The sequence below is a fragment of the Acanthamoeba castellanii genome (assembly GCF_000313135.1).
Source record: "Acanthamoeba castellanii str. Neff unplaced genomic scaffold scf7180000084594, whole genome shotgun sequence".
Lineage (NCBI taxonomy): Eukaryota > Discosea > Longamoebia > Acanthamoebidae > Acanthamoeba > Acanthamoeba castellanii.
This window is the reverse complement of record NW_004457584.1, coordinates 212,768-236,835: the sequence shown is the minus strand read 5'-3', so window position 1 is coordinate 236,835 and position 24,068 is coordinate 212,768. Positions and strand designations below refer to the sequence as shown.

The 24,068-nt window shown below is 60.5% G+C and overlaps 5 protein-coding genes across 5 annotated transcripts in view; 3 read left to right on the top strand and 2 right to left on the bottom strand.

The window, feature by feature from the left end:
* Positions 1 to 280: 280 nt before the first annotated feature.
* Positions 281 to 5,834, top strand: ACA1_053250 (Protein-tyrosine-phosphatase; the record flags this gene model as incomplete). Its single annotated transcript, XM_004343955.1, has 21 exons — positions 281 to 379; positions 484 to 542; positions 618 to 706; positions 797 to 867; positions 974 to 1,033; positions 1,206 to 1,316; positions 1,437 to 1,581; positions 1,695 to 1,768; positions 1,857 to 1,946; positions 2,099 to 2,134; positions 2,224 to 2,351; positions 2,466 to 2,571; positions 2,707 to 2,805; positions 2,943 to 3,180; positions 3,376 to 3,488; positions 3,601 to 3,870; positions 3,951 to 4,065; positions 4,184 to 4,724; positions 4,853 to 5,218; positions 5,374 to 5,441; positions 5,578 to 5,834. 21 exons carry the CDS (start codon positions 281 to 283, stop codon positions 5,832 to 5,834), a joined length of 3,135 nt encoding a protein of 1,044 aa, XP_004344005.1.
* Positions 5,835 to 5,904: 70 nt separating this feature from the next.
* On the bottom strand, positions 5,905 to 7,524 carry ACA1_053240 (phosphoglycerate kinase; the record flags this gene model as incomplete). The annotated part of the gene is made up of 5 exons (XM_004343954.1): positions 5,905 to 6,535; positions 6,629 to 6,926; positions 7,038 to 7,105; positions 7,186 to 7,386; positions 7,469 to 7,524. 5 exons carry the CDS (start codon positions 7,522 to 7,524, stop codon positions 5,905 to 5,907), a joined length of 1,254 nt encoding a protein of 417 aa, XP_004344004.1.
* A 683-nt stretch (positions 7,525 to 8,207) lies between these two features.
* ACA1_053230 (xylosyltransferase I, putative) lies at positions 8,208 to 9,838 on the top strand (the record flags this gene model as incomplete). The annotated part of the gene is made up of 5 exons (XM_004343953.1): positions 8,208 to 8,264; positions 8,400 to 8,504; positions 8,658 to 8,918; positions 9,028 to 9,189; positions 9,689 to 9,838. 5 exons carry the CDS (start codon positions 8,208 to 8,210, stop codon positions 9,836 to 9,838), a joined length of 735 nt encoding a protein of 244 aa, XP_004344003.1.
* A 91-nt stretch (positions 9,839 to 9,929) lies between these two features.
* Positions 9,930 to 18,010, bottom strand: ACA1_053220 (peptidase family c50 subfamily protein; the record flags this gene model as incomplete). Its single annotated transcript, XM_004343952.1, has 26 exons — positions 9,930 to 10,145; positions 10,250 to 10,570; positions 10,646 to 10,900; positions 11,014 to 11,163; positions 11,272 to 11,549; positions 11,676 to 12,116; positions 12,191 to 12,320; positions 12,458 to 12,729; positions 12,857 to 13,523; positions 13,697 to 13,768; positions 13,834 to 14,034; positions 14,251 to 14,417; positions 14,503 to 14,601; positions 14,692 to 14,911; positions 14,992 to 15,223; positions 15,311 to 15,865; positions 15,949 to 16,070; positions 16,164 to 16,286; positions 16,380 to 16,589; positions 16,666 to 16,760; positions 16,839 to 16,998; positions 17,081 to 17,213; positions 17,347 to 17,591; positions 17,656 to 17,838; positions 17,863 to 17,895; positions 17,954 to 18,010. The coding sequence occupies 26 exons, from the start codon at positions 18,008 to 18,010 to the stop codon at positions 9,930 to 9,932; spliced, it is 5,637 nt and encodes a 1,878-aa protein (XP_004344002.1).
* Positions 18,011 to 18,313: 303 nt separating this feature from the next.
* ACA1_053110 (HEAT repeat domain containing protein) overlaps positions 18,314 to 24,068 on the top strand; it is a gene marked incomplete at both ends in the record, with an annotated part of 6,910 nt that continues 1,155 nt past the window's right edge. The window contains 13 exons of the mRNA XM_004343951.1: positions 18,314 to 18,442; positions 18,508 to 18,636; positions 18,782 to 18,960; positions 19,110 to 19,185; positions 19,286 to 19,858; positions 20,012 to 20,172; positions 20,274 to 20,420; positions 20,527 to 21,733; positions 21,761 to 22,146; positions 22,249 to 22,654; positions 22,737 to 23,458; positions 23,584 to 23,738; positions 24,014 to 24,051. Of these exons, the coding sequence (XP_004344001.1) occupies positions 18,314 to 18,442; positions 18,508 to 18,636; positions 18,782 to 18,960; positions 19,110 to 19,185; positions 19,286 to 19,858; positions 20,012 to 20,172; positions 20,274 to 20,420; positions 20,527 to 21,733; positions 21,761 to 22,146; positions 22,249 to 22,654; positions 22,737 to 23,458; positions 23,584 to 23,738; positions 24,014 to 24,051 (4,308 nt within the window). The remainder of the gene's footprint in view (positions 18,443 to 18,507; positions 18,637 to 18,781; positions 18,961 to 19,109; positions 19,186 to 19,285; positions 19,859 to 20,011; positions 20,173 to 20,273; positions 20,421 to 20,526; positions 21,734 to 21,760; positions 22,147 to 22,248; positions 22,655 to 22,736; positions 23,459 to 23,583; positions 23,739 to 24,013; positions 24,052 to 24,068) is intronic.

The following is a 24,068-nucleotide window of genomic DNA, read 5'->3' as shown; positions in this document are numbered from 1 at the left end:
GACCACGCTCAAGCTACCACGGTGTTGGCACCTTCTCCATCTTCGTCTCTGAGAGGGTCTCGCCACTCTTTGCCGCAGCTGACCACAAATAAGTGAGAAATCAGGAATTTGGCCATTGGCCGTCAGCCTGCGCTATCTTCGCCGTCGTGGAGGGCAACACAAGAAGACTGGCCAGTCCGGCTCAGCTCATCCAGTACACTTGCCCTCCGGAGATTCGAAGGATCGGCCGCACGAAAGACGAAGAGGGGAGGGCTGGGCGCCTCCGGAAGCGAATCCAACCATGAATCTGCGCACGCTGGTTTCGCAGAACAAAAAGAGGTACCAGATGCACTCATTCGACCTCGACCTCACTTACATCACCGACAAGGTCGTCGCAATGGTATGCCCCCCCCTCCCCTTGCGTCGTTTTCTCTTCTCATCCTTTCGCTTTCTTTATTTTTTGCCTATTTAGTTATTTTTAATTAATGTATTTTTTGTTTACAGGGCTTCCCCTCGGAGAGTCTGGAGTCGGTCTATCGCAACCCCATGAGCGAAGTGCAAAGGTACTGACTGATATTTAGAGTCAGTATATTATTTTGTCGTTTCTATTTATTTATTTATTGGGCCTTTCTTTTCAGGTTCTTCGAGACATTCCACCACGATCACTACATGGTCTACAACCTCTGCTCCGAGCGGGACTACAAGGAAGAAAAGTTCCACGGCCGCGGTGCGTGATCACTCCTTCTCTCCATGCCAGTCATTGCCTGTGATCAATCTCATTCACTTCTACGTCTATACTCTATATGTCACTGCGTAGTGGAGCGGTATCCGTTCGATGACCACAACTGCCCCACCATCGAGCTCATCGAAAACTTTTGCGACTCTGTGGTGCGGCCTCCTTGTCGCCCTTCCCACAGTTCCAAGTGGTCCATTGTGTACCCGGCCAGGCGCCTCACACTTCATGTCGCTGGCTGGCACGACCTATGCACGACAGGAGGTGTGGCTGCACTCGCACCGATCCAACGTGGCCGCCGTGCACTGCAAGGCCGGCAAGGTGCTCTCACCCACTCACTCACGATGACCACCGCACACGACACACCGCCGCACACGCACGTATTTGACCAGTGACACTAGCGTTGCACTAACGCATGTTCGTTGTGTGTGTGTGTGTGTGAGTGTGTGTGTGTGTGTGAGAGTGTGTGTGTGTGTGTGTGTGGGAACGCCAGGGGCGCACGGGGCTTATGATCACGTGCTGGATGCTGTACTCCGGGCTGTGCGAGACCGCACAGGAGGCCCTCGAGTTCTACGCCTTCATCCGCTGCATGGACCAGAAGGGGGTACACCCACCCGAGCGCGTTAGGCACACGCACGAGGCTAACTAACGCGTGTCATGTGTCGTGCGTGTCGTGTGTGTTGCTCGTGTTTGCCGTGTGCTGTGTGTGCGGTGGGGTCCCCAGGTGACAATTCCCAGCCAGATACGCTTCGTGGAGTACATCGAGCGACTGAAGATCTACGGGCCGGTGCCGCACGTCTCCCTCGCGCTCCGCTCCCTCATCATCCACACGGTGCCCAAGGCCCTCATCTCCAAAATCCGCCACCACTGTACACCACCCACCCTATACCCCAACCCTTGGCTGGTCGGCCTTGCCCTGCCCAGCTGACCGCTGATGGTCGGTCGCGTGTGCGTGTGCGTGTGCGTGTGCGGTGGTGGGCAGCGTTGGGATTCCGGGTCCTGGTCTTGCTGCACGGCGAAAAAGAGATGCGCGAAATCTTCAGCGCAGATGCCATGGTACTCTCACGCACGCAATCGCACGCGCACACGAGAGCTAACGATTTGCTCAACCCATGCGTGTTGTGTGTCTACATATTTTCTGTAGCAAAAGACGGTGGTGGAGGTGAAGGGGGAGACGCGTGAGGCTCTCATCTTCCAGTTCCCCGCCCACGTCCTCATCACGGGCTCCGTCAAAGTACCCTCCTCCCCACCTCTCTGTTGCCGCCGCTCTCCAATTTCTCACAACGCCGTCCAACCCTGCACGGTCGTGTGGTGCGTGTGCGGTGGTGCGTGTGCGCTTGTGTCGTGTGTGTGGTGTGTGTGTCGTGTGTGTGTCGTGGTCGTCAGATGGAGTTCTTCTACCGGGATATCCTGGGCCGACCTGTACGCCCCCATCAATACCGAGTTGCGCGTTAAGGAATGGGTGGCCAACCAATCACTGACGTCGACACGCGTGGGTGGGTGCGGTGCAGGTGACGCTGTTCCGGTTTTGGTTCCACTGCTCGTTCGTCGGATCGTCGAACCAGCTCCTCCTCAAGAAGTCCCAGATCGACGGCGCCCACAAGGACCACAAGAACCACAAATTCGAACCCGCCTTCAGGTACGCCATTTCCTTGTTTCGTTTTAATTTATTTTAGTTTAAAAATAATAAATTAATAAATAAAAATCCGCACAACCCTCCACCGCCGCGTGTGTGTTGTGTGAATGTCGGCAGAGTGTTGGTCGAGTTCGGAGATGTGGCGCCGGGCGTGCAAATGGAGGGCGTGCCGCCCAACCACAACGACCTCCCGCTCGGACACCTCGTCCACCACTACAACCGAGTACACTTTCCTTTTTGCTCTTATTTTTATTTTCCTTTCCTTTTATGGCATCACATGGCCACCACCTGGTCGACAACCGCGTGGTGATTGGGGGGGGGGAATATGGGGCTTGAACATGTGTTTTTTTCCACACAGGAGGGGCTGCGGATGCGAGGCGCCGTGGCCCGGATGACGGGCTCGCAGCGGCTCTTCGCCCACAAGCTGCGGCTTCTCCGCCACAAGGCCCTCTACCAGGTACCCCCACCCCCCAACCATTTTAGTAAAATGACACGCGCCTGATGCCCGCGCGTGTTGTGTGCGTGTGTCATGTGCGTGTGTGCGTGTGTGTGTTTTGTTTGTGTCGTGTGTCGTGTATTGTGTGATGATTGCAGATCGGGGTGCTGGAGGTGACGCTGGAGAAGGACCTGAAGGCGCTGATGGAGGTGACGGACCAGGAGGTGGCGGCCAATCCGAAGAGGGCGCAGCAGGTGGCGGTCTCGGGTCCGCTGCTGGCCCGGATCCGGGACTACATGCGGGACATGCCGCCCTGCAAGGCCTACGCCTCCCCCTTCGCCCCCGCCGCCCACCTCGACAACTCCTGCCGCTCCCTCGTCCGCCCCCTCATCAAAGGTATTTTCTCTCTTAACACTTTTATACTTTTTTTATTATTATTGAACTAACAAACAGCAAATAACAAAGCGTGTAGTAAAAAAATCGGTGCATATTTATTTTTATTTGTTTGATGTTGTATTTTTATTTTTATTTTTTTGCAATGTTGTACAAAATGTTGAGACTCACGTTGTTGATGGCGTGGGTGGTGTGTAGATGGGGAGGAGATATTGTCGAAGCTGCTCAAGTTGAAGATCGTGACGCAGGCGGCGACCGACATGGAGGGCCAGCTGGGCCTCTTCCTCCGCTACATCAACGGACTCGCCAAGGTTTGCCCCCTTCTCCATCCCTCCTCCCCTCCGTGTTTTCCATTCGTATTTACACGCCGCCTCGTGGTTGGGGGGTCGCCCCACGACACGACACGACACGACACGCATGCAGTGGTACGACATGGGGACGGAAGAGCTTCACGGCAAGCGGCGGCAGGACGACCTCGAGCGCGACCTCGATGTCCTCCTCTACACCAAGCTCTCCTCTTCGTCGTCGTCGTCGTATGCTGCTTCCGCGTCCGCCGCGTCGTCGTTGTCGTCCGTCGTGTCCCCCATCAACTCGCCGCCCACCTCGCCGCGCCTCCACAAGCCCTCGTCATCGCCGCGGCCACCACACCACTCCGCTGCAGCCCCCGCCCCGACGCGTTCCTGGGTTCCCGCGGTACTGCCGCCGCTCGCCCAGAGACCGAGAGGCCGAGCCCTGACGCGCGTGTGCGTGTGCGTGTCGTTTCATGTACTCAGGACGCATGCGAGGGGAAGGACCTGGAGCGCGTGCGGGCAGCCGTGGAGGACATCCGACACGCCACGCGCGCCGCCAGCCTCTCCCCCGACGCCCGTCGCGCCCGCGCCATCCGTGGTTCGTCGCCCTCCTCATCCTCTCACATCATCATCATCATCTTCTTCTTTTCATCATAACGCGTGTGCGTGCGGTGGTGCGTGTTGTGTGTCGTGCGTGCGTGTGCGGTGGTGCGCAGCATCGATGACCGAGAAGAAGCGTACGGTGGCCCCGACAGCGGTGTGGACGGGCTACGCGACCATGCGGCCCTCGCTCGGTACGCGAGGAGGCGCCACCAACGCCACCACCAACGGCGCTGAACGATCAAATGAGAACGGCGGGGGCGGCGCCAACGGGCCGTCAATCGGGCGAAAGCCGCCGAAGCCCGACAAGCCCCTCCCCGCCACCCCGCCCTCCCCCCGCGACGAGCCCGAGGTCGACGTGGCGGTGACGTCATCATCATCGTCGTGCCACGTCAGCAAAGGCTGCGTCGACGAGGCGGCGGCACGTGCGGGCGGAGCCTCGTCGAAGCGGCGGAACGTGCGGGCGTTGGACGTGCGGAGCGCGGCTGAGGGCGACGTGAAGGGCGCCTCGCTGGCCGCCTTCCTCATCCGCTCGCCGCCGACGGCCCGGCTGAGCGGCCTGCAGCTCGGCTCGAGCCGCTCGACCCGCTGCTCGCGCACCCTCGCCTCCTCGCCGTCCTCCTCCTCCGCGCCCAACGCCAAACTGCTCGCCTCGGCGTATGTAGCTACTACCGCGCGTGTCGTGTGTGTGTGTGTGTGTGGGTGGGTGTGTGTGTGTGTGGTGCGTGTGTCGTGTGCGGTGGTGCGCGTGCGCGTGCGCAAGCGGCTGACGGGCGTGTGCACAGGGACGCTCCCTTGGTGAAGGCGTCGTCATCGGGCGCGACATCGCTGCGGGTGTGTTCGCCCATGTGGTCGCGGCGGCGGTCGGTGACCATCAACCACCTGCCCGGCGGCGGCGGTGAAGCGGACACCGGTGACTGGACGGTGGCGACGGGCGACGACGACGGGCGGAGGCCCCGGAGCAAGGAGGAGGGCGAGGGGCTCCGATGTCAGATCGTCATCGGCTCCAAGAAGGAGCACACGACGAGCCAGACGACAACGAAGAAGAAGAAGAGCCTTGACGGTGATGATGAAGCGGAGGAAGACGATGATGATGAAGCGGATGAAGACAAGGAGGAAGAGGAGGAGAGGCGCGGGAGCGTGTACGCGCGGTTCACGATGATCTCGCAGACCATCGAGCGGGTGGCCCACCTCGTGGCGGCCATGCAGGACCAGCTCGCCCTCTGCGAGGCCATGATGGAGGACCTCCTCCCCTCGTCCGCCTCTTCGCCGTCGTCACCTTCACCATCGTCAACATCGTCATCAGCCGCTTCATCTTCTTCATCGTCATCTTCATCATCGTCATCAACGTCTTCGCCGCCGTGGCGCGCGCAGGTGCGATCGCTGCCACAGCACGAGAAGGTGGCATTCCTGCGGCGCATACGATCCGTCAACGCCATCCTCTACAGCGCGGCCTCGACCCTGGGCAGCGTGGCCGACACCGACCACGACCAGGACGGCGGCGGCGCAGGTGCGTGGCGACGGAGCGGGGCGTGGATCAGCGTTGGCGCCGGCAGCGACGGACGGGCCGAGGAGGAGCGCGAGCTGCTTGGGCGACGGCAGGCGGCGCTCGGGCTGGTGGCGAGCATGCGCGCCCGGCTGACCACCTTCAAGCAGCGCCTCGAGGACGGCCTCGTCGACGACGCCGAGCTCACCACCGAGGCCAACCGCATCGGCTTCGTCGTCGAATACCTCGCCCGCTCCCTCCGCCAGCCTCCTCCTTCGTAAGGAAAAGAACGAATCAAGAAACGTTTTCATTTCCTAAAGCTGCCTCTTGGCACTTGCGCTTAGCTGAAGCTTAGAGGCTGGCGGCGATGTTGGCGTCGGAGAGGGCGGTGACGGCGGGCAGCTCCTGGCCCTCGAGGAGCATGAGGGAGACGCCGCCGCCGGTGGAGACGTGGCTGACCTTGTCCATGGCGCCCTGCTGCTCGACCAGGGTGGCGGTGTCGCCGCCGCCGATGACGCTGGTGGCGCCGTTCTTGGTGGCCTCGACCACGGCGGAGAGGAGGTCCTTGGAGCCCTCGGCGAACGAGGGGAACTCGAAGACGCCGACGGGTCCGTTCCAGACGATGGTCTTGGCCCGGAGTACGACCTCACGGAAGAGCGCGCGGGACTTGGGGCCGACGTCGAGGCCCTGCCAGCCCTCGGGGATGCCCTCGTCGTCGGTGGCCTGGCCCACCTGGGCGTCCTTGCTGAACTTGTCGGCCGTGACGTAGTCGACGGGGAAGTGGAGCTTGACGCCGTTCTTCTCGGCCTTGGCGACGATGTCCTTCACGATCTTGGCGCCGCCCTCGTCGAAGATGGACTTGCCAATCTCGACGTTGTAGACCACCTTCTTGAAGGTGTAGGCCATGCCGCCGCCGATGATCATCTCGTCGACCTTGTCGAGCAGGTTGTTGATCAGGTGGATCTTGTCGCTCACCTTAGCACTGCGCGCGCGTTCCACACATGATACGATTAGACACGTGTCATCGTGCGGCGTGTGCGTGTGCGGTGGTGAGTTGTGCGCGTGTTGTGTTTACCCGCCGAGGATGGAGAGGAAGGGGCGCTCGGGCTTCTCGAGAATCTCGGCGAAGTGCTTGAGCTCCTTGTTGACGAGGAAGCCGGCAGCGCGGGGCAGGTCGACGCCCACCATCGAGCTGTGGGGGCGGTGGCAAGTGCCGAAGGCGTCGTTGATGTACACGTCGCCGAGCTTGGTGAGCGACTTCCTGAACTCCTCGACCTTGGCCGGGTCGGCCTTGACCTTCTTGCCCTCCTCGTCCACGCCAGAGCCCTCTTCCTCGATGTGGAAGCGGAGGTTCTCCAGCAGGATGACCTCACCTGTGGTGCACCACGTAGCACAAGAAGCGAGTAGCGCGTAGCGCATGAGATCCCGAGGTGCATGCTTCCTGTAGATGCTTTGATGGATGGATGGATGAAGAGGAGACGTACCGGGCTTGATGTTGGCGCAAGCCTCCTCGACCTCGGGACCCACGCAGTCATCCAGGAACTTGACGTCCCTGGCAATGCACCAAAATGAGAGCGAGTCAGATGATTAATCGCTCTACAATGAGATTCTACACTAGCTGGGGAGCTGCACCTCTTGAGGAACTTGCTGAGAGCCTCGGCCACGGGGCGGAGTGAGAACTCCTTCTTGGGCAGGCCGTCAGGACGACCGAGGTGGCTCATCAGGACGACGCTGGCGCCGTGGTCGAGAGCGTAGTTGATGGTGGGCAGTGCGGCCTCAATGCGCTGCGTGTTGCTGATCTTACCCTCATCGAAGGGGACGTTGAAATCAACCCTAGAGCGAAGCGTAGCGAGTCAATCATACAAATCTCTAAAGTGTAGTGAGGCTACCTCTGCGATTTGGGCTGAATTGGTACCTGATGAGAGCGCGCTTGCCCTCGAGCTTGAGCTGATCGATGCTGAGTTTGCCCATGTCGCTGTGAGTGTGGATGGGTAGAGATGATTGCGCGTTGTACTGGCGAACGCAGGCACACGAAGAATTACCACTCAAGAATTCCCACCAAAATCGGGGCAGCAAATTTTGTTCTTCTCCTTCGCTCCTCCACGACATTTCTTCCCTGTTTCACTCAATGTGTGTCGCAGAGGGGTTGGACAAGGCAAGTTCTAATGCCAGTGACACTGTGAAGTTAGCTCAAAAACCAGGGAAAAGGCTAATGCTGTGATCCTACATATCAGAAAAACTGTATGATGCCATTTCTATATGCCTTGATTTCATATTTGAGGCTTTATATTTGTAAACTACATTGTCAGTCCATTCACCCATGTTTGATCTAGCCACAGGTTCTTTGTTGGCACACCATAGATTGGCTTGTCAGCAATTCCCCTCCTGATGAACACCTGGAAATTGGCAGCAATCAATTCTACTGAAGGACAGAGCCACAAGATGTGCCAAAGCCTGTCAAGAAAATCATGAAAAGAAGGAGTTGAGAAATCTGCAGAGAAATATGTGGACTGCCATTTCTCGCAGGGTGGCATTCCAAACATTACGTGGAGGATCGGAGCTAAAACCAACCAGGAAGGAGTAGCGAAGTGAGGAAGAAGAGCACCGTTGTCCACGTAGACAACATGTTCTCCCCACCAGCAGCTGCACGAAGAATGCTAATGCCACCACTCTCCCGGCGCTTGCTCCCTCTCATCTTCCTCACCATCACCGTTTTTTTCCTCATCTCCTGTCTTTCCGGACCCCTCGGCCCCCGCAAGCCCACTCCCACCACCACCACATCGTCCACCACTCCGCCCGTCTCGAGTTGGGTGCGCACCCACCCACATGTTTCGGGGTCCGCGAAGCTGCGGCTGGCCTACCTCATTCTCGTGCACTCGCACGACTCCGTGCTCGCCGCGCAGCGCCTGCTGCCCGCCATCTACCACCCGGACTTCTACTACGTCATCGTGGTCGACCAGAACATGGACCACCGCGCCCGGCGCGCACTCGACGATTTCTTATCTTCTCAAAAAGACCACCACAAAAACAACGAAAAAGACAACAACGTGAAAGTGGTGCGGGCCAACGTGCGGTCCGAGTGGGGCTCGCTGGGGCTGGTGCAGAACGAGCTCGACGGGCTGCAGGAGCTGCTGGCCTTCGGGCCGTGGGACTACGCGATCAACCTCTCGGGCGACTCCTACCCGCTGGTGAGCCAGGCCCGCCTGGTGGAGCGGCTGGCCTACTGGCGCGGGGCCAACTTCGTGGTCGACGGCGGCGAGCGGCCGGAGCGGGCCAACGAGGTGCCGGCCTTCAAGGCCGAGCGGCTGGCCGTGGTCAAGAGCTGGCCCACGGGGGTCACCCAGCCCGACCAGTTCGGGTCCCAGGTACTCCTCTCTTTTTCTGGCATGACGTGGCAATTCTGCTTCAGTACACTCACCGCACACGCACAACCGCACACGCACACGCACGACCGCACACGCTGCGACCCTCCAGTGGTTTGTGCTGACGCGCGAGTTCGTCGAGTACGCGCTGACGTCGGCGTTCGCACGCAACGTGCTGGTGGCGATGGCCGCAGACAAGGCGCAGATACCCGACGAGTCGTACTTCCAAGTCGTGCTCATGAACAGTCCCTTCAACATCACCGTGAGCCAGCGAGTACTCTTGTCTTTCTATTCGCGCGGTCGTGTGTGTCGTGGTGTCGTGTGGTGTCGCATGTGTCGTGTCGTGTCGTGTCGTGTCGTGTCGTGTCGTGTCGTGTCGTGTCGTGTCGTGTCGTGTCGTGTCGTGTCGTGTCGTGTGTGTCATGTCGTGTTGTGTGTCGTGACGTGTGCGGTGTAGTGTGACCATTGCATACTTTGGGACTTCACTACTAACGGGCAATGCTTGGCCACTCCGGCCGCGTCAGCCTGCCACCGCCCCGGCTGCTCCCGCCGTCAAGCCAATCTGCCGATACCTCCGATGGCACAGTAAATGCCTTTACTCGGTACACATCGACTCCCTTGCTTCCTGCAGCCCGCGTGTTGTGGTGGTGGTGGCGGCGGTGTTGCTGGTGTTGGTTGTTGTTGTTGTTGGTGGTGGTGGTTGTTGTTGGATGATGGTGTTGACTTTAACCTCACCCAACGCGAATGTGTGTTGTGGTGCGGTACAATCACAGAAGCCGGGAGCACGCCCGCTCCCGTGCTTCTTCGGTCCGAAGGACTTCGAGGCGCTGGTCGAGTCGGACTGCGTCTTCACGCGCAAGATGCACCCCGAGGTGTCGGGAGACCTCTACGCCATGCTCGACCAACATATTAGCACCCAATAATTATTAAACATTTATTTATTTATGTGAGATATCAATCATAAATAAATACGACAGCAATAACAACAATAATCATGATAATTGGCTGCGTGCCTCAGGGCGAAGCCAGGTGGACGGGGAGGCCGTAGTAGACGGGTGCGCCGGCGTTGAGGTTGGCCAGCTGGCAGGCGCCGCGAGCCAGGGGCAGCACCTCGGGCAGCGACAGCTCGGGCCGCGCGAGCCACGTCTCCATCACCGCCATCGCGAATCGGTTGATGTCACCGTCCGACACGTCCCACATCATCCCCACCACGCCCGCACACCCAGCCACCTGCATTCACACACAAACACGCATCAGAAACCGCACACACCACACACCGCACACGCACACGCACCACCGCACACAAGCAGAGAGCGGATGGGGGATGAGGGTACGAGGTAGCTGAGAGCGGCCGAGGGGCCTTCCCAGAGGGCGGGTCGGGCGGAGGAGCAGCCGACGAGCATGGCCACGCCCGAGGCCTCGATGTCGGCCAGGCCGGCGCGGCCGCCCACGATCTGCTCGCCGCCGTTGTGGCCCATGTAGACGAACAGGTGGGCCTCGCGGATGGCCGCCCGGTGCTCCTCGGCCGACGGCATCCGCCCGACCACGCCCTCCCACCCCTTCTTCCGGAAGAACCCGTGGAACTCGCGCTCCGTCCGCCCCAGGTCGCCCGACGGGTTGAGCACGTACCGCGTGCGCGACAGATTGACCCCAGCCTGTGCGCGGTGTGTGCGGTGTGTGCGGTGAGTGACTGTGTGTGTGGCACACACGATGGGGGCGATAGGGCGTACGTTGAGTACGTCGCGTGGTTGGGCGTCGGCTCGTCGCAGGCGGGCGAGGGCGAGGGCGAGGGAGGGGATGCGGCAGATGGCCTGGTTGGAGGCGCGCACGAAGGGCAGGGCCTCCCAGGGGAGCTCCTCGGCCCAGCCGGCCAGCACCAGCAGGCTCACGTTGCGCCGCGGCTGCCCCTCCTCGGCAGGCTTGCCCTCCTCGTCCTGCCCCTCCGCCTCCAGCGCCTTGTACTCTTCTCGCACCCGCTCCACGAACTGGCGCCCCAGGAAACGATGCGTTACTTGGGCACACGCACGACACGCACGGCACACCGCACGCGCACACACAACACGCATGACACACAGCACGCATGGGGATGGAGATGAACCATTCGGGAGAGCTCGGCGGAGGGTTTGCTGCCGGAGAAGAGATGCTCGAGGCAGCCTTCGAGGTCCTGATCGCTGAGGCTGGGGCTCGCGGCGATGCACGCATGCACCAGAGCCTCGTCCACACACTGCCCCGATTCCTCCTCGATTTCCTGTACCGCGGTGAGCCTCAGTTGGTGTGCTGTGTGTCGTGTGTCGTGTGGTGTGCGGTGTGTCTGGTGTATCTGGTTGGTGTGGTATGTGCGGCGAGTTGTGCGAACCTTGGTCAAACGCTCGGCCGCTTCGAGGCTGGCGGGGTGGAGGTCGCCCTTGAGTTGGCCGAGGAGGAGGCCCTTCCAACAGCCCAGGCACGAGGCCTCGATCTGGGCGAAGAGGGTGGCCATGCGCGCGTCCAGCCCCCGTCGCTGCTTCCACCACTGCCGCTTCTCGTCGTCCGTATAGGTCCGCTTCTGCTCGCCGCGTTCTCGCGTCCCGTTCAGCCCCTGGTCGTTCTCCGCGATGATGCTGCGGTGCTCGCCCAACAGCGCCTCCACACCACCTGCACACCAGGCCCGCACTTGATTACACATGCGACACGACACGACACGACACGACACGGCACGGCACGGCACGGCACGGCACGGCACGGCACGGCACGACACGATGGCCAGGAGGGGCGGCAAACCTTCGTGGGCGATGGGAATGCGCACGGTCGACATGGCTGCGCCGGGTCGCGCGCGGGCCAGGAGGAGGTGCTTGCCGGTGGGGGCCGGTCCCATGAAGACGACGGTCCACCCCTTGGGGAGCAGGGCGTCGATCTGCTTCTGCCAGGAGGGCGCCGAGGCCTGCGGGCTCTTGATCGACGAATCGAGGATGCCGATCTCGTCCGCCACGTCACCGCGGCCACCACAGGAGAGGTCGGCAAAGAGCGAGGCCAGCTCGTCCTCCGCCGTCCGATCCTTGCTTCGTTGTCTGCTGCTGCCGGAGGCGGCGGCGGTCACGGTGGTCTTTTTCTTCGCCGTCTTTACCGGTTTGGCAGCCGCTTCGAGCTCCTTGGCAGCCTCGAGTCGGCTCACCGTCACCCTCTCGTAGGCCCACTGGAGCGTGCCCACGCCAGCCGCGCCGCCTGTTGACGTCGCCACACTTGTCAGGTTCCTCGGCCAAGCGAAGAAAAGAGAAAGGAAAGGAAGGCTCGCGTACTGAGGTAGTAGACGGCGGGCAGGGCGTTGGGTCGGCCGTGCAGGAGGGCGAGCGAGAGGCGCAGGCACGAAGCCAGGTAGGCCGACACGTGCGGACTCGTCGTGGACACCCGGTGGGCTTCGGTCATGCACTGCAGGGCGCGAGCGATCGATGTCGTGCGCTCTACGGGCTGCGCGATTTCATCACCACCACCGATCCGGGTGAGCTCGAACGCTGAGCAAATCGTGCCACACAGAAAATGACACTGGGGGAGTAGCGCTGCAGTACCGCTTCCTTGGCTTTGGCTGCGGTGGTGGTGCTCGCAGTGGCGGTGCCGGCAGCGGTTGGTCGACCCTTGCGTCGGGCCACGCGTTTGGGGCGTGCGGCGGTGAGGCCCATGGCCCACAGGGCGTCGATCTCCTTCTCCGACTCGGCCACACAGGCCAGACCCATCCGGTAGAGCAGCTCGGCCTTGCCCTCGGCCGTCTGCGGGAGGTCGAGCGCCTCCTCAAGCTGCTGCAGGGCCTTGGCGACCTTGCCCGCGTCCAACAGCGCTTGACCTGCCGCCCCCCGAGCGAGCATTCGATGATGAGACACCACCACCACCATCACACACGAAAGCTCGTGTCGTGTCGTGCCATATCGTGTGCGCGCGTGCGGTGAATGGTCGTGTGGTGTCTTACTTACCCTGACGAGACGCGATCTGTGCGATGAGCGGATGGATCTGCAGGCTAACAGCGTCCCGCTCGTCGTCGTCATCGCTTGCGTGGTCGCTGTCGTCTTCCGCCGCTGCTTCCCAGATGATGGCGGGCACGGGGCTGCCGCCATCGGGAGACCAGGCCGGCAGCGCGAGAGCGGACCGGGAGAGGAGGCGCAGGATCCACCGCTTGGCCTCGCCAAAGCAGGCGATGGCCTCCTTCGGGTCGCCCTCGATCAGTCCCAGGTCGCCCTCCAGCACGTGAAGATGCACGCGCAGCCACTCGGCCTCGCGCATCCCCACGCCCTCGTCTTCCTCTTCATTGTCGTCGTCGTCGTTTTCACTCTCCTCCCTGCAATCCATCATCATATCATTGGCCGTCAGCTCATGATCAGCATCAACCGAAAGGAGGCGCAGGTGCGACGTCGTGGGCACGCACTGCAGGAGGAACTGTCGGGCCTGGGCGATGTGGTCGCGCGCGAGGTCGACGCGCCCAGGGAAGGCGTGGAGCCGCCCGAGCATGTGGTGCAGGGCGGCGGACTGGTAGGGCGGCAGGCTGGCGGTGCGGAGCGCGTTCTTGCAGTAGGCCGCTGCCTGGGCGCGCCAGCCGCGGGCCTCCCAGCCCAGCGTGGCAGCTCGCAGCGCTTCGGTGTGCACCTGCGCCAATCGCGAATCGTCAAGTGTCAGTCAACCTTACATTCGTGTGGTGTGTGTGTGTGGTGTGTGTGTGTGTGTGGTGTGTGTGTGTGTCGCACATGAGCCACGGCCCAAACGCTGGAGACCCAGTGCCACTCCTCCCCTTTCCGGCGGTTCCCCGATCTCCGTGTCACCGCGCGGGCCAGAGCGTCGCGCGACAGACGGGCTGCGTCCGCGGCCTCCTGCGCCGACTCCACTGCCCGGCCCTGCACGATATATACCACCAGTTACGCGAGAAACGAATGAAGAGAGGGTGTTGGCCTGTGCGCACCTGGGCAAGGCGAAGAGAAGAGAGCAGCGTCTTGGCCCTGGCCAACAGGGCCAGGTAGTATTTGGCGTTGTGGGTGTCGGACTCGACCTCACCCAGGAGGGCCAGGAGCGTGGCGACGTGGCCCTCTAGCTGCCTGGCCACCTGCAGCTGGGGGTCCGATCCGGCCTCATCCTCCGCCGCATCGGCATCGTATCGCAGCGCCTGAACAAGAAAAATATCGATATCATGTCAGCGCGTCAAGTCGTTGATGATCAAGCTTCGAACGATCTTTTTTTACCTCGAACAAGCAACATTGCACTTCGCACGTCGCTCGAGCAAGACTGGAATGCGACATATGTAAGAATAAGAGAAGTGGGTCAGATCGAAGCCACTCGTGAGTGGGGGCCAGTTGCAACGGTGCACAAAAAGTGGGTGTACGCACTTGTAGGCCGAGGAGAGCGGGGCAGTGGCGTTACTGCCCTTGGCGGAGGAGGAGGACTTCTTCGGCTGCTTGCTGGAGGAGGGACGCGACGGGACAGTGTGCGGCATCCCCAGCTTGGCGTAGATGGCCGCCATTTCCCACAGTATGACCTCGCGGTTGATCACTGTACGTGCGTGTCATGTGTTGCGTAAGAGAGATCACAACTGCGAGAGTTGCATAAATGACTACAAACAAAACACAAAACCTACCGTTTGTGGCGTGCACGCCGTCAAAGGCAAGCAGGACCCGCAGGCCGACCAGCGCGTGGTCGAGCCTCCCGCAGAGCTGCAGGTAGTCCACCATCGTGTCTGTGCAGCAGCAAAGTAAGAGGGAAGAGAGATGTGTGTCAGTCCGTCTCAAGCTCTGGACGAGTGGGTGCAGGGGGGTAGCGAGCGTACGAAGCACGAGCCGCGTGCGCGAGGGATCGGGGAAGGAGTCGGGGCGCATGTTCTCGGCGTGTTCCTCAAACAGTCGCTTCCACTGCAACAGGGCCTTCGCCATGTGCGCGATCGCGCTCGAAGACTCGCCCGCCTGAGCGTACACCAGACCCAGCTCGGCGTGCACTTGCGCGAGCAGATGCGCGGCCTCGTATACAAACTCTTGGTCCTTGCCCCACGCCTGTGTGTGTGTGTGTGTGTGTGTTACGAACTATCACTTCGCGACCGTGCGAGAGCTTAAGCGAACGAAGAGAGATGTACGCTGGCTTGTAGCAGCTTTGCAGCTTCCGTGTAACGCTTGACGGCGGCCGAAGACGAAGACGAGAAAGAGACGTTGGATGTTGTGGTGGAGCAGTCCCCCTCCCGCTCCTCCTCCTCGCCGGCGACGATGTTGCTCTCGTCGTCGCTATCGCTGCCGCCGTTGATCGTCTCCGACGCCTCCTCCTCCGTGCTACCGTGCGCTTTGAGCAGACGGGCTTCTTCCACCAACGCCCTGCAAGTGCGAGTGGCGAAGAAGAAGAAGAAGTGAATTAGAAAGTTTGCTGCTGTGCGCTTGGCGCGCGTGCGATTGAACGCGTACCTGGCTCGACGATAGGGGTAGGAGCGGGCCGGCAGAACGGCAAGGCTGTCGGCGATGACGGAGAGGAGGTGAGCGGCCGCGCTGCGGCCACGCGAGGCGTTGAGCTCCTCGAACAGCAGGTCCGCGATCTTGCCGTCGGGAAGCGAAGCCTCGCGCAGCGACTCGAGCAGACTCGGGATGGCGTCTTTCTTCTCTCCATCTTTGCTACTACTACTACTGCTGCTGTTGCTGCCGCGCGCTCTCTTGTTGCTCTTCATGTTGGTGGTGGCTCGCTTGTCTTCACTGGTCTCCTGTTGTTGAGCCCAGTTGTGCTTGAACCGCGCCAGCAGTTGGAAGAGCTGTGAAGAGTCTCCCGCAGATCCACCGCACAGAGCCGCAAAGGCGATGGCCTTGTGGACCGCGACCAGCCCCTTGTGCGGCTCCACCGACTGGTCGCCAGAGTTGTGGTAGCAGAGGGCCAGCAGGCGGTACTTCTTGGCCGCGAGCTCAAGCTGCTTCTGGCTCTGCTCCGCGGGCTCGCCACAGAGGTCAAGGAATCGAATGGTGGCCTCGTAACTATAGAGAAGTCGCAGTCAGTCATGAGTGGGTCAGATGGTGATGGTGATGGTGATGATGACGAAGCAAGTAATGAAATGTACCTGTTGCGATTGAACAGTTGGGCCGCGATATTGAACAGGGCAGCATTGAGCCACTGCTGACGTGCCTCGGCACCGGACGCAACCTGGGCGGCTTCCTCCATCGCCGAGACTGCCTCGTCCGCCTGTACATGAGTTGGTTACCCACGCATATATACGAGAAAACCCATTAGCATGAGCTCGAAGAATACCCATCACCTATTGTTGCTTTTCCGTACCGTGTCCGGAACAACCTCCAGCAGTAGTCGCGCGGCCAGATCCAATCCGGCCAGCTGCGACGAGCGTAGAGATTCAAAATTCTTGATGGTGATGCCGGCCGGCAGCGTTGCCGGCACAGCGCCCTATTGTGGGGAGAAAGAAGATGACCGAACGATCAGGGGCCAAAATGAAAGGAAGAGCGAAACAAGCAAATAGACGCGGTGGTTGGTTCGTACGTTTGCGTCCAACTCGCTGCCCTGGCTCGCGCAACGGGACAGCATGCGCATCGCGAGCGCGAGCTGCTTGATCACCTCTGTTCCATCGCTCGACTTTCGCAGATAGGCGAACAGCGACGCCGCAGGAGGTGTGACGTGATCGGACAGATATTTGCGCAATTCGTGCAGCGCCTCGCCTAGCCTCAACTGCAGTCCATAGACCAGCTTGGCCTGCACCCACACGTGGCGCGGCTCGTCAGACCTCACCTCATTGACCACACAGGCTATACGGGAGGAGAAAGGGTACCTGATCCGTGTCGACCGGAAGCTCGTCCAATGCCGAGCCAGCCGATTCCAGGGCGACTGCCAAGCATTCCTTGATCTTGAGCGTCAACTTGAGGCCTGCACCGAGGTGTGTGAGGTGAGTCAGATCGCAAACCCATCGACACACCCATTGTGGCGAGATTTGTCGACGCATACCTTGCGTTCGCATGAGGCGAAGGCCGAGCAAAGCGAGCTGGACGTGCGCCAGAGAACGGTAGTATGGCGTGAGCAGGTCTTCGTCGTCGAGATCAGACAATATGGGCTTGGCGCGTCCGTCCAGCAGCTCCCACGCGTCCTGGCAGTGCTCCGCTATGTTCTGCACATAAGAACGATCAAATCCAACGATAAGTATTGGAGTGGCGCTCGCCGTTTGCACAAAGCGGCAAAGCAACCTGTACCTGAAGAAGCGAGGCCGAGTAGAGCAGCCAGTCAAGCTGGCCAAACTGATCCGACGCCTTGCTGCTGCCCCATAGTTTCGTTACCTCCTTGCAAAAGGCGACCACGCTCGGTGTGACCACCACCTTGCCGCTGCTGTTATGATGACGTCAAAGAGAGCAATTGCTAGTGATGTCAACACACATGCCACGTGTCGAAGAGAACGCAAGGAGGCTGAACGCACTGTCGTGTCGCTCTCATGGCCGCCTTGATAGCCATTTGAAAATACTCGCTGGTGTTCTTCTCCTTTTCGACGAGAAGAAGGTCGACGGTGCGTCGCCGCAGCTGCAGCGCTTTCGCTCCGTCGGCGTTGAAGGCCGGGTGGCGAGCTACGAAGTCGGCCGACTCAACGACGGCCGCTGCCTGGCGTAGGGCATAGCAGATGACCTCCAAGTACTTACGGGCTTTGTCCGCCTTGTGCTTGAGCAGGTGCACCAGCCACAACTTCACCTGCCCGCTGATTTCATCCAGTTCCTGAAGCAAGATGGAGCGATGAGGGGGAGACAAAAAAACATCAAAAATCACCTCCACATCGAACCTTGAACATCGGCCCAGGAGTGGAAGACAGCAAATTGGTGCAGCAGCTCATCGCTCCATGCATGGTGGCAACGACGAGCGTAGCAATCTCTGGTGAATCACCCTCAAGGGGCGACAGGCAGAGAAAGGAGAGCACGTCTTGGTTCTCCTTGTCCATGGCTCCCTTCACTTTCGATTTCGCACGCTGCGCCTTGACGAGGCAAGGTACCATCTGCTTGCCTTGCGCCAACGCATTTGAGTACTGCGGAGGGCAAATTTAGTATGAAGATTTGTGCATAAATTGAAGTAAAAGTGCGTACGTTCTTTTTCCCTATGAGGGCAACGAGCTTTTGATGCTCGGCATAGACGTCCCCCATTTCCGTCTTCGATCAATTCATGCACCTACACAAACAACGCAGATCGGGCGCGAAGTTTTGGCGCGAAAGGCAGCAAGGAAACTAAAAGGAAACTACCACGAAAATGAGGGGAAACTTAGCAAGAAATGAAACTGAATTATTTCCACTAATTGTTGGCGAATGGCAAAGCCAAGTTTTGGCGCGAAAGCCAGACTGGCGCGAAAAAATTGAGACAGCAGAAGAGGACGGTTGGCGAGAGGACGCAGCCGCTACCAGATTCAATTAATTGGACTACATTACATATTCAGCGCTCGCGAGTAAATCATGAGCGACGAAGGTGTCTCACAGGTGACAAAGTCGCAAGCCGATCGGCAATTCCCCAAGCAATTCGTGGATAAGAAATACATCACTGCCAGCCAGCTAAAGAAAGATGACCTCATTAGCCGTCTACAGGTAACGCGGCCATAACCACAGCACTGCACAGGTTTAGGCTGCTTACAATTTTAATTTAATTGCAGAAATTGCACAAGTTCCTGAAGAAGGTGGGAGATGCGCCAGACTGGGGGAAAGAGATGCTTGACGATATTGCTGCGGCCCTCATTCAAAAGGATAGGCTGCAGCACAAGAGCGAGGACGTGAGGCTCCTCGTGGCCTGCGCCTTAGCCGACATTATTCGAATCTACGCCCCCGAAGCCCCCTACGACGATGAAGCGCTCAAGGCACAACTCTCTCTCTTGTTTCTCTTTTATTAAGAATCAATTAAAAATAATTAATCAATTAAATCCATTACAGGGCATATTCGATCTGTTCATAAACCAACTGGCCGCGCTGGGCTCGACAGACGATCCCTCGTACTCGCTCCGATTCTATCTGTTGGAGCGACTGCAGAGTGTGCGCGCCTTCGCCCTTCTGATCGACCTCGACGATCAGCTCTACATGCGCCTCTATGACACCTTCTTCGAGGTCATGTCGTACGTTTCCGGCCTACACTGGCGTGTGCACACGTGGCCGACCGACCGACCGACTGACCACACTCTCTTGCATACTCTGGCTACACACGCACACGCAGTGAACACACGAGTGTGGAAGTGGTCAATCACTTCCTCGACATCATGTCCAGCTGTCTCGAGGAGTCAGAGGAAATCAGCCTGGAGCTCCTGGAGAAAATCCTGGCCCATCTCTTGCCCGAACAAAAGGTGCTTTTTTATTCATTCTATTATTTTTTATTTTATTCTGATTATTATTTAAGTGTCTCGTGTTGACCGTTGGTGTGTGGCGCTGTTCGTTTTCCCGCAGGAGTCGCATCCGCACGCCTTTCGGCTGGCGCAGGCGCTCATCAAGGGCAATGCGCAGCTGCTGGAGACTCCCATCACCGAGTTCATGAGCGACATTCTCGTCAACGTCAAGGCATCAACCAGCGAGCTCAAGGACCACGGCCACGCGCTCATCTGGGAGCTCAACAAGATCTCGCCCAACCTGCTGCTCTACGTCATGCCCGAGCTCGAGAAGGAGCTCACCGTCGAGGACGAGGAGAAGCGCGAGGACACCGTGGCCCTGCTGGGCAAGATGTTTGCCTCCGATGGGTCGCGCATGATCACCAGCTACCCGCAGCTGTTCAACACATTCCTCAAGCGCTTCAACGACGTGGAGCCGTCGATCCGCCGCCGCATGGTCGAGTACGCGACCGAGTTCATCCAGAACCTGCCCTCGCTCGACCTCGCCGACAACCTCTTCACCCGCGTGCGCGACACCGACGAGGGCGTCCGCGCCGCCGCGGTCAAGGCCATCTGCGCGGCGGCCAGCGCCAACCCCATTCGATTCAAGAAGGACGTCCTCCAGGAGGTGGGCATGCGCATGCGCGACAAGAAGGTATGGCGTGCCTTCAACACAACACACAACCCACAACGCACAACGCACGCCACCAGTCTGATCAATGGAGCTCCACATTGATAACCCTTTTCTTTTTTCTTCTCTTTTTTCTCGCTGTTTCTTTCCTTTGCTTTGGTCGGTGGCACGCCACAGCCCGGCATCCGCAAGCAGGCGATGGTGCGGCTGGCGCAGCTCTACCGGAACTTGTGGAACAGGACGTGGAGCGACGACGACATGAAGAAGCTGGAGCGGGCCTATGGCTGGATTCCCACCAAGATCCTGCACCTCTACTTCCAAACCGACATCGAGATCAAGTACGCTACGTGTCCAACTGCGATTCCTCTCCGGTGTGTGCGTCGTTTCTGTTCCTCCTCGCTAACACGTCGTCACACGCACACAAACGCACACGCCACAGAGCGGACGTGGACGAAGTGGTGTCGTGGGAGCTGCTGTCGCGCGACAAGAGCGTGAAGGTGCGCACCACAGAGCTGCTGGAGATGCTGCCCTCCTTCGACGCCAACGCGCACCAGGCCCTGGCCCGCCTGCTCAAGGACAAGCGAGAGTACGATCCAATTATTGCGCTTCGCAAACTTGCGTCAACATCGGCAAAAGCTGACCGTGTGTGTGTGTGTGGTGTGTGTGTGTGTGTGGTGTGTGGGTCTTCACAGATTCCAGCAGGAGTTCACCAAGTACTTGCAAGTGCGCAAGGGCGACGCGGGCGCGAAGGACAAGCACGAAAAGGTTGGCCCCGCGGTGACGGAGTGCTTCCGCGTGTTCCAGCAGTACGTCCCGGGCGCCACTACGCGCCTGCAGGCCCTCCACGCGACCAAGCACAAGGAGCTGTGGAGTGCCCTGCGACAGCTGGTCGACGAGGAGGCCGACTTCAAGTCTGTCAAGGAGGCCGTCACGTCGCTCGAGGCCCAGTCCAAGCAGAAGGGCAAGTCCAAGTCGTCGACGGCCGCCAAGGCCAAGGCGTCGTCGCCCGCCGCCGGCGCCGCGGACGTGCTGCGTGCCATCACCTACCGCCTGTCGATGGGCATCGTGTCGCGCCAGGCCGTGCCGCTGCTGCTCACGTCGCTGCGCAAGTACCTGGCCGACCACAACAAGGACTACTCGGCCCTGCTGGCCTTCCTGCACGAGGTGTCGGCCTCGTACCCGGGCTTCTTTGCCGACGCCACGGACCAGCTGTCGTCGCTGCTCAACGAGGACGACGCCGCCACGATCGACGTCGCGCTCCGCATGCTGGCCCACGTGGGCAAGCACGGCCTCAATTGGCCGAAGGACCTGCGCCGCCGCCTGGCCGAGCTGTGCACCCGGGGCACCCCGCAGCAGTCCAAGCACGCCGTGCGCGCCCTCCACTGCCTCTACCCGGACGCCGCGTCGGCGCAGAAGGCCGGCGGCGGCTTCCTGGCCAAGCTGGCCAAGTCCCTGGTCGACGACCACCTCGAGCTGGGCAAGCGCGAGTGCGGCCCGGCCCTGGCGGCCCTCGCCCACATCGCCAAGGTCGCGCCGGCCACGCTGGCCGCGCTCGCGCCGTCGTTCCTGCCGTGGGTCACCGGCGACCTACTCACCGCCGCGCCCCCGCAGCGCCGCAAGAACAAAGACACCGGCGACGCCTCGCACCAGGCACGCCTCAAGGCCCTCGGCCTCCGGCTGCTGGCCAACTACACCCTGGCCCACCACGAGGGCAAGGAGGGCGCCACGCAGGCCCGCGAGATCGTGCGCCTCGTGCTCGAGACCCTGCGCAACAGCGAGCCCGAGCGTGAGACCGATGACGACGTCGACGACGACGCTGAAGCCGACAAGCAGGCCCAGCAGCAGCAGCAGCAGTCGTACAAGCCCGACGCCGACCGCGAGCTGTTGCGCAAGCACGCCGTGGGGGCCATCCTGCGCCTGGCCCAGGTGCGCGAGATCGAGGCCCTGCTCGAGGTGGAGGACTTCCACCTGGTGGCCCACACCGTGCGCGACCCGGCCAGCGAGGTGCGCGAGTACATCATCAAGAAGCTGTGGGCCGGGGTCAAGCACCCGACCCGCCTGGGCCTCAAGTGGGTCGCCATGCTGGGCCTGGCCGCGCTCGAGTCGGACAAGAAGCGGATCCAGCGGGTGCGGGCCTTCCTGGCCAACGCCATCCGCGTGCGGCGGCAGGCCGTGGGCCTGGTGCGGCAGGAGGACGGCCGCGCGCTGTTCTCGATCCTGCCCGAGTACGCCCTGCCCTACCTGATCCACCTCCTCGCCCACCGCCGCGACTGGGACGCCGACGTCGCCAACAAGTTCCACGACTCCTCTCGGTACGTTGTCCCTTGTGTGTGTCTTGTGTGTGTCTTGTGTGTGTCTTGTGTGTATCTTGTGTGTCGTGTGTCGTGTGTGCTCATGTCGGTTTGCCTGCACAGAGTCCTGATCTTCTTCCTGGAGCCGATCATCACGCACGGCGATAACTTCACGTTCCTGGTGGAGCTGCTCAAGTTCATCAAGCAGACTAAAGACGGCATCGAGCCCGGGCAGGAGGAGCGCATGCGCATCCTGTGCGACATCGGCGCGCTGTACATCAAGCAGCGCGGCGCCAAGGCCACCGGCCGCTGGCTCAACCAGAAGCGCCACCCGGGCGACCTATACCTGCCGCCCAAGTTCTTCCAGCTCTCCGAGCACCTGACCGAGCGCTCCATCCAGGACCTGGAGAAGAGCTACCTCCCGCTCGACTTTAGCCTCCCGTCCGGCCGCTCCAACCTCATCTATACCGAGAAGACCCCCGCCAGGACCACCGTGCCCGTCTCCCCCAAGAAGACCCCCGCCGCCAAGGTACACGACCGCACACGACCGCACACGCACCACCGCACACAACACAACACTCATGCGCCGCACGCACACACACACGCTGTAGACGCCGAAGCGCAAGCGAGCGGACAAGGGCGATGAATTGGACTTTGACGAAGAGGAGGAGGAGCAAGCGGGCAAGGGCAGCAAGAAGAAGGGCAAGGCCACTCCTAAGGGCAAGGGCAAGACCACGACGACGCCGTCGTCGGCGAAGGGCAAGGGCAAGGGCAAGACCCCGACGAGCGCGGCCAAGCGCCGCCGCACGGCTAAGGACGAGAGCGACCAAGAGGAGGAAGAGGAGGAGGAGGCCGAGGAGATGGACGCGGAGGAGCCGAAGAAAGCGGCCAAGGCGCGCGCGGCCAAGCGGAAGAGATCGACGACGCCCACCACGAAGAAGGGGAAGCAGAAGAAGGCGAGCGAAGATGAAGAAGAAGAGGTGGAAGAAGAGGAGGAGGGATCGCCTGCCAAGAAGCGCAAGACGGCAGCAGCGACCAAGAAGGGAAGAACGAGCGCGCCCGCCACGAAGGGGAACAAGAAGACGAAGAAGACGAAGAAGAGCGATGATGAAGAGGAGGAGGAGGAGGAGGCCACCACCAAGTCACGAGGAAGCAAGGGCAAGACGGCATCTTCTTCATCATCTTCGAGGAAATCGACCACGACCAAGGGAAAGAAGAACAAGAGCGACGAGAGCGATGAACCTGAAGAGAAGGAGGAGCAGGAGCAGGAGGAGGAGCAAGAGGAGCTGCCCGTCACCCACAAGGCCACGCGCAGGGGAAGAGGAGGCCGGAGGTGATGAGGCTGACCGTGCCAACGTTAGCAGCTGTTTGCTGGCCGTTCTGAAGCGAAGCCTTGCCAACAAAACGTGGCCCTTTGTTTTCCTGTTTGGTTCTTTCCGTTGTGTTGCCTCCGTACAGAGTGGGTTCGCCGCCCAGAGGAAAGGCGCCGTGCATCAGCGCGGTGAGCATTGCCAGTGGCGAGTTTGCGGCCAGGCTGGCGCTGCTGTGCCCAGAAGCGCTGAATCTTGTCTGGCAGCTGACGCGCAAGGACCCCAACCTGCGGCTGTCTGCTCGTGCTGCCCTCTGCCATCCTGCTCTTGGCTGACCAACCCACCCAATGTAGCCACATTAAGGCGGCTTCCGCCAGTTGAGTAATGGTTCGTCATCAGTCGACAAGAAATAGCTTTGCGATTTCCTTTGGTTTCTTTCTCTTTGTTGCCACAAAAAGATGGATCGACTTTGCTTCTGCTCCTGTGGTCGATGGATGTCTGCAGCGCAATTCAAACAACATGTTGGAGGTTGCCCGCTTCCAACGCCAGAGCTGCTAGTCCTCTCGCCCTCACCCCAGCCGTCAACCTCAACCTGGCCCATCTTCTCACCATCACCGTCGCCCTCGCCCTCGA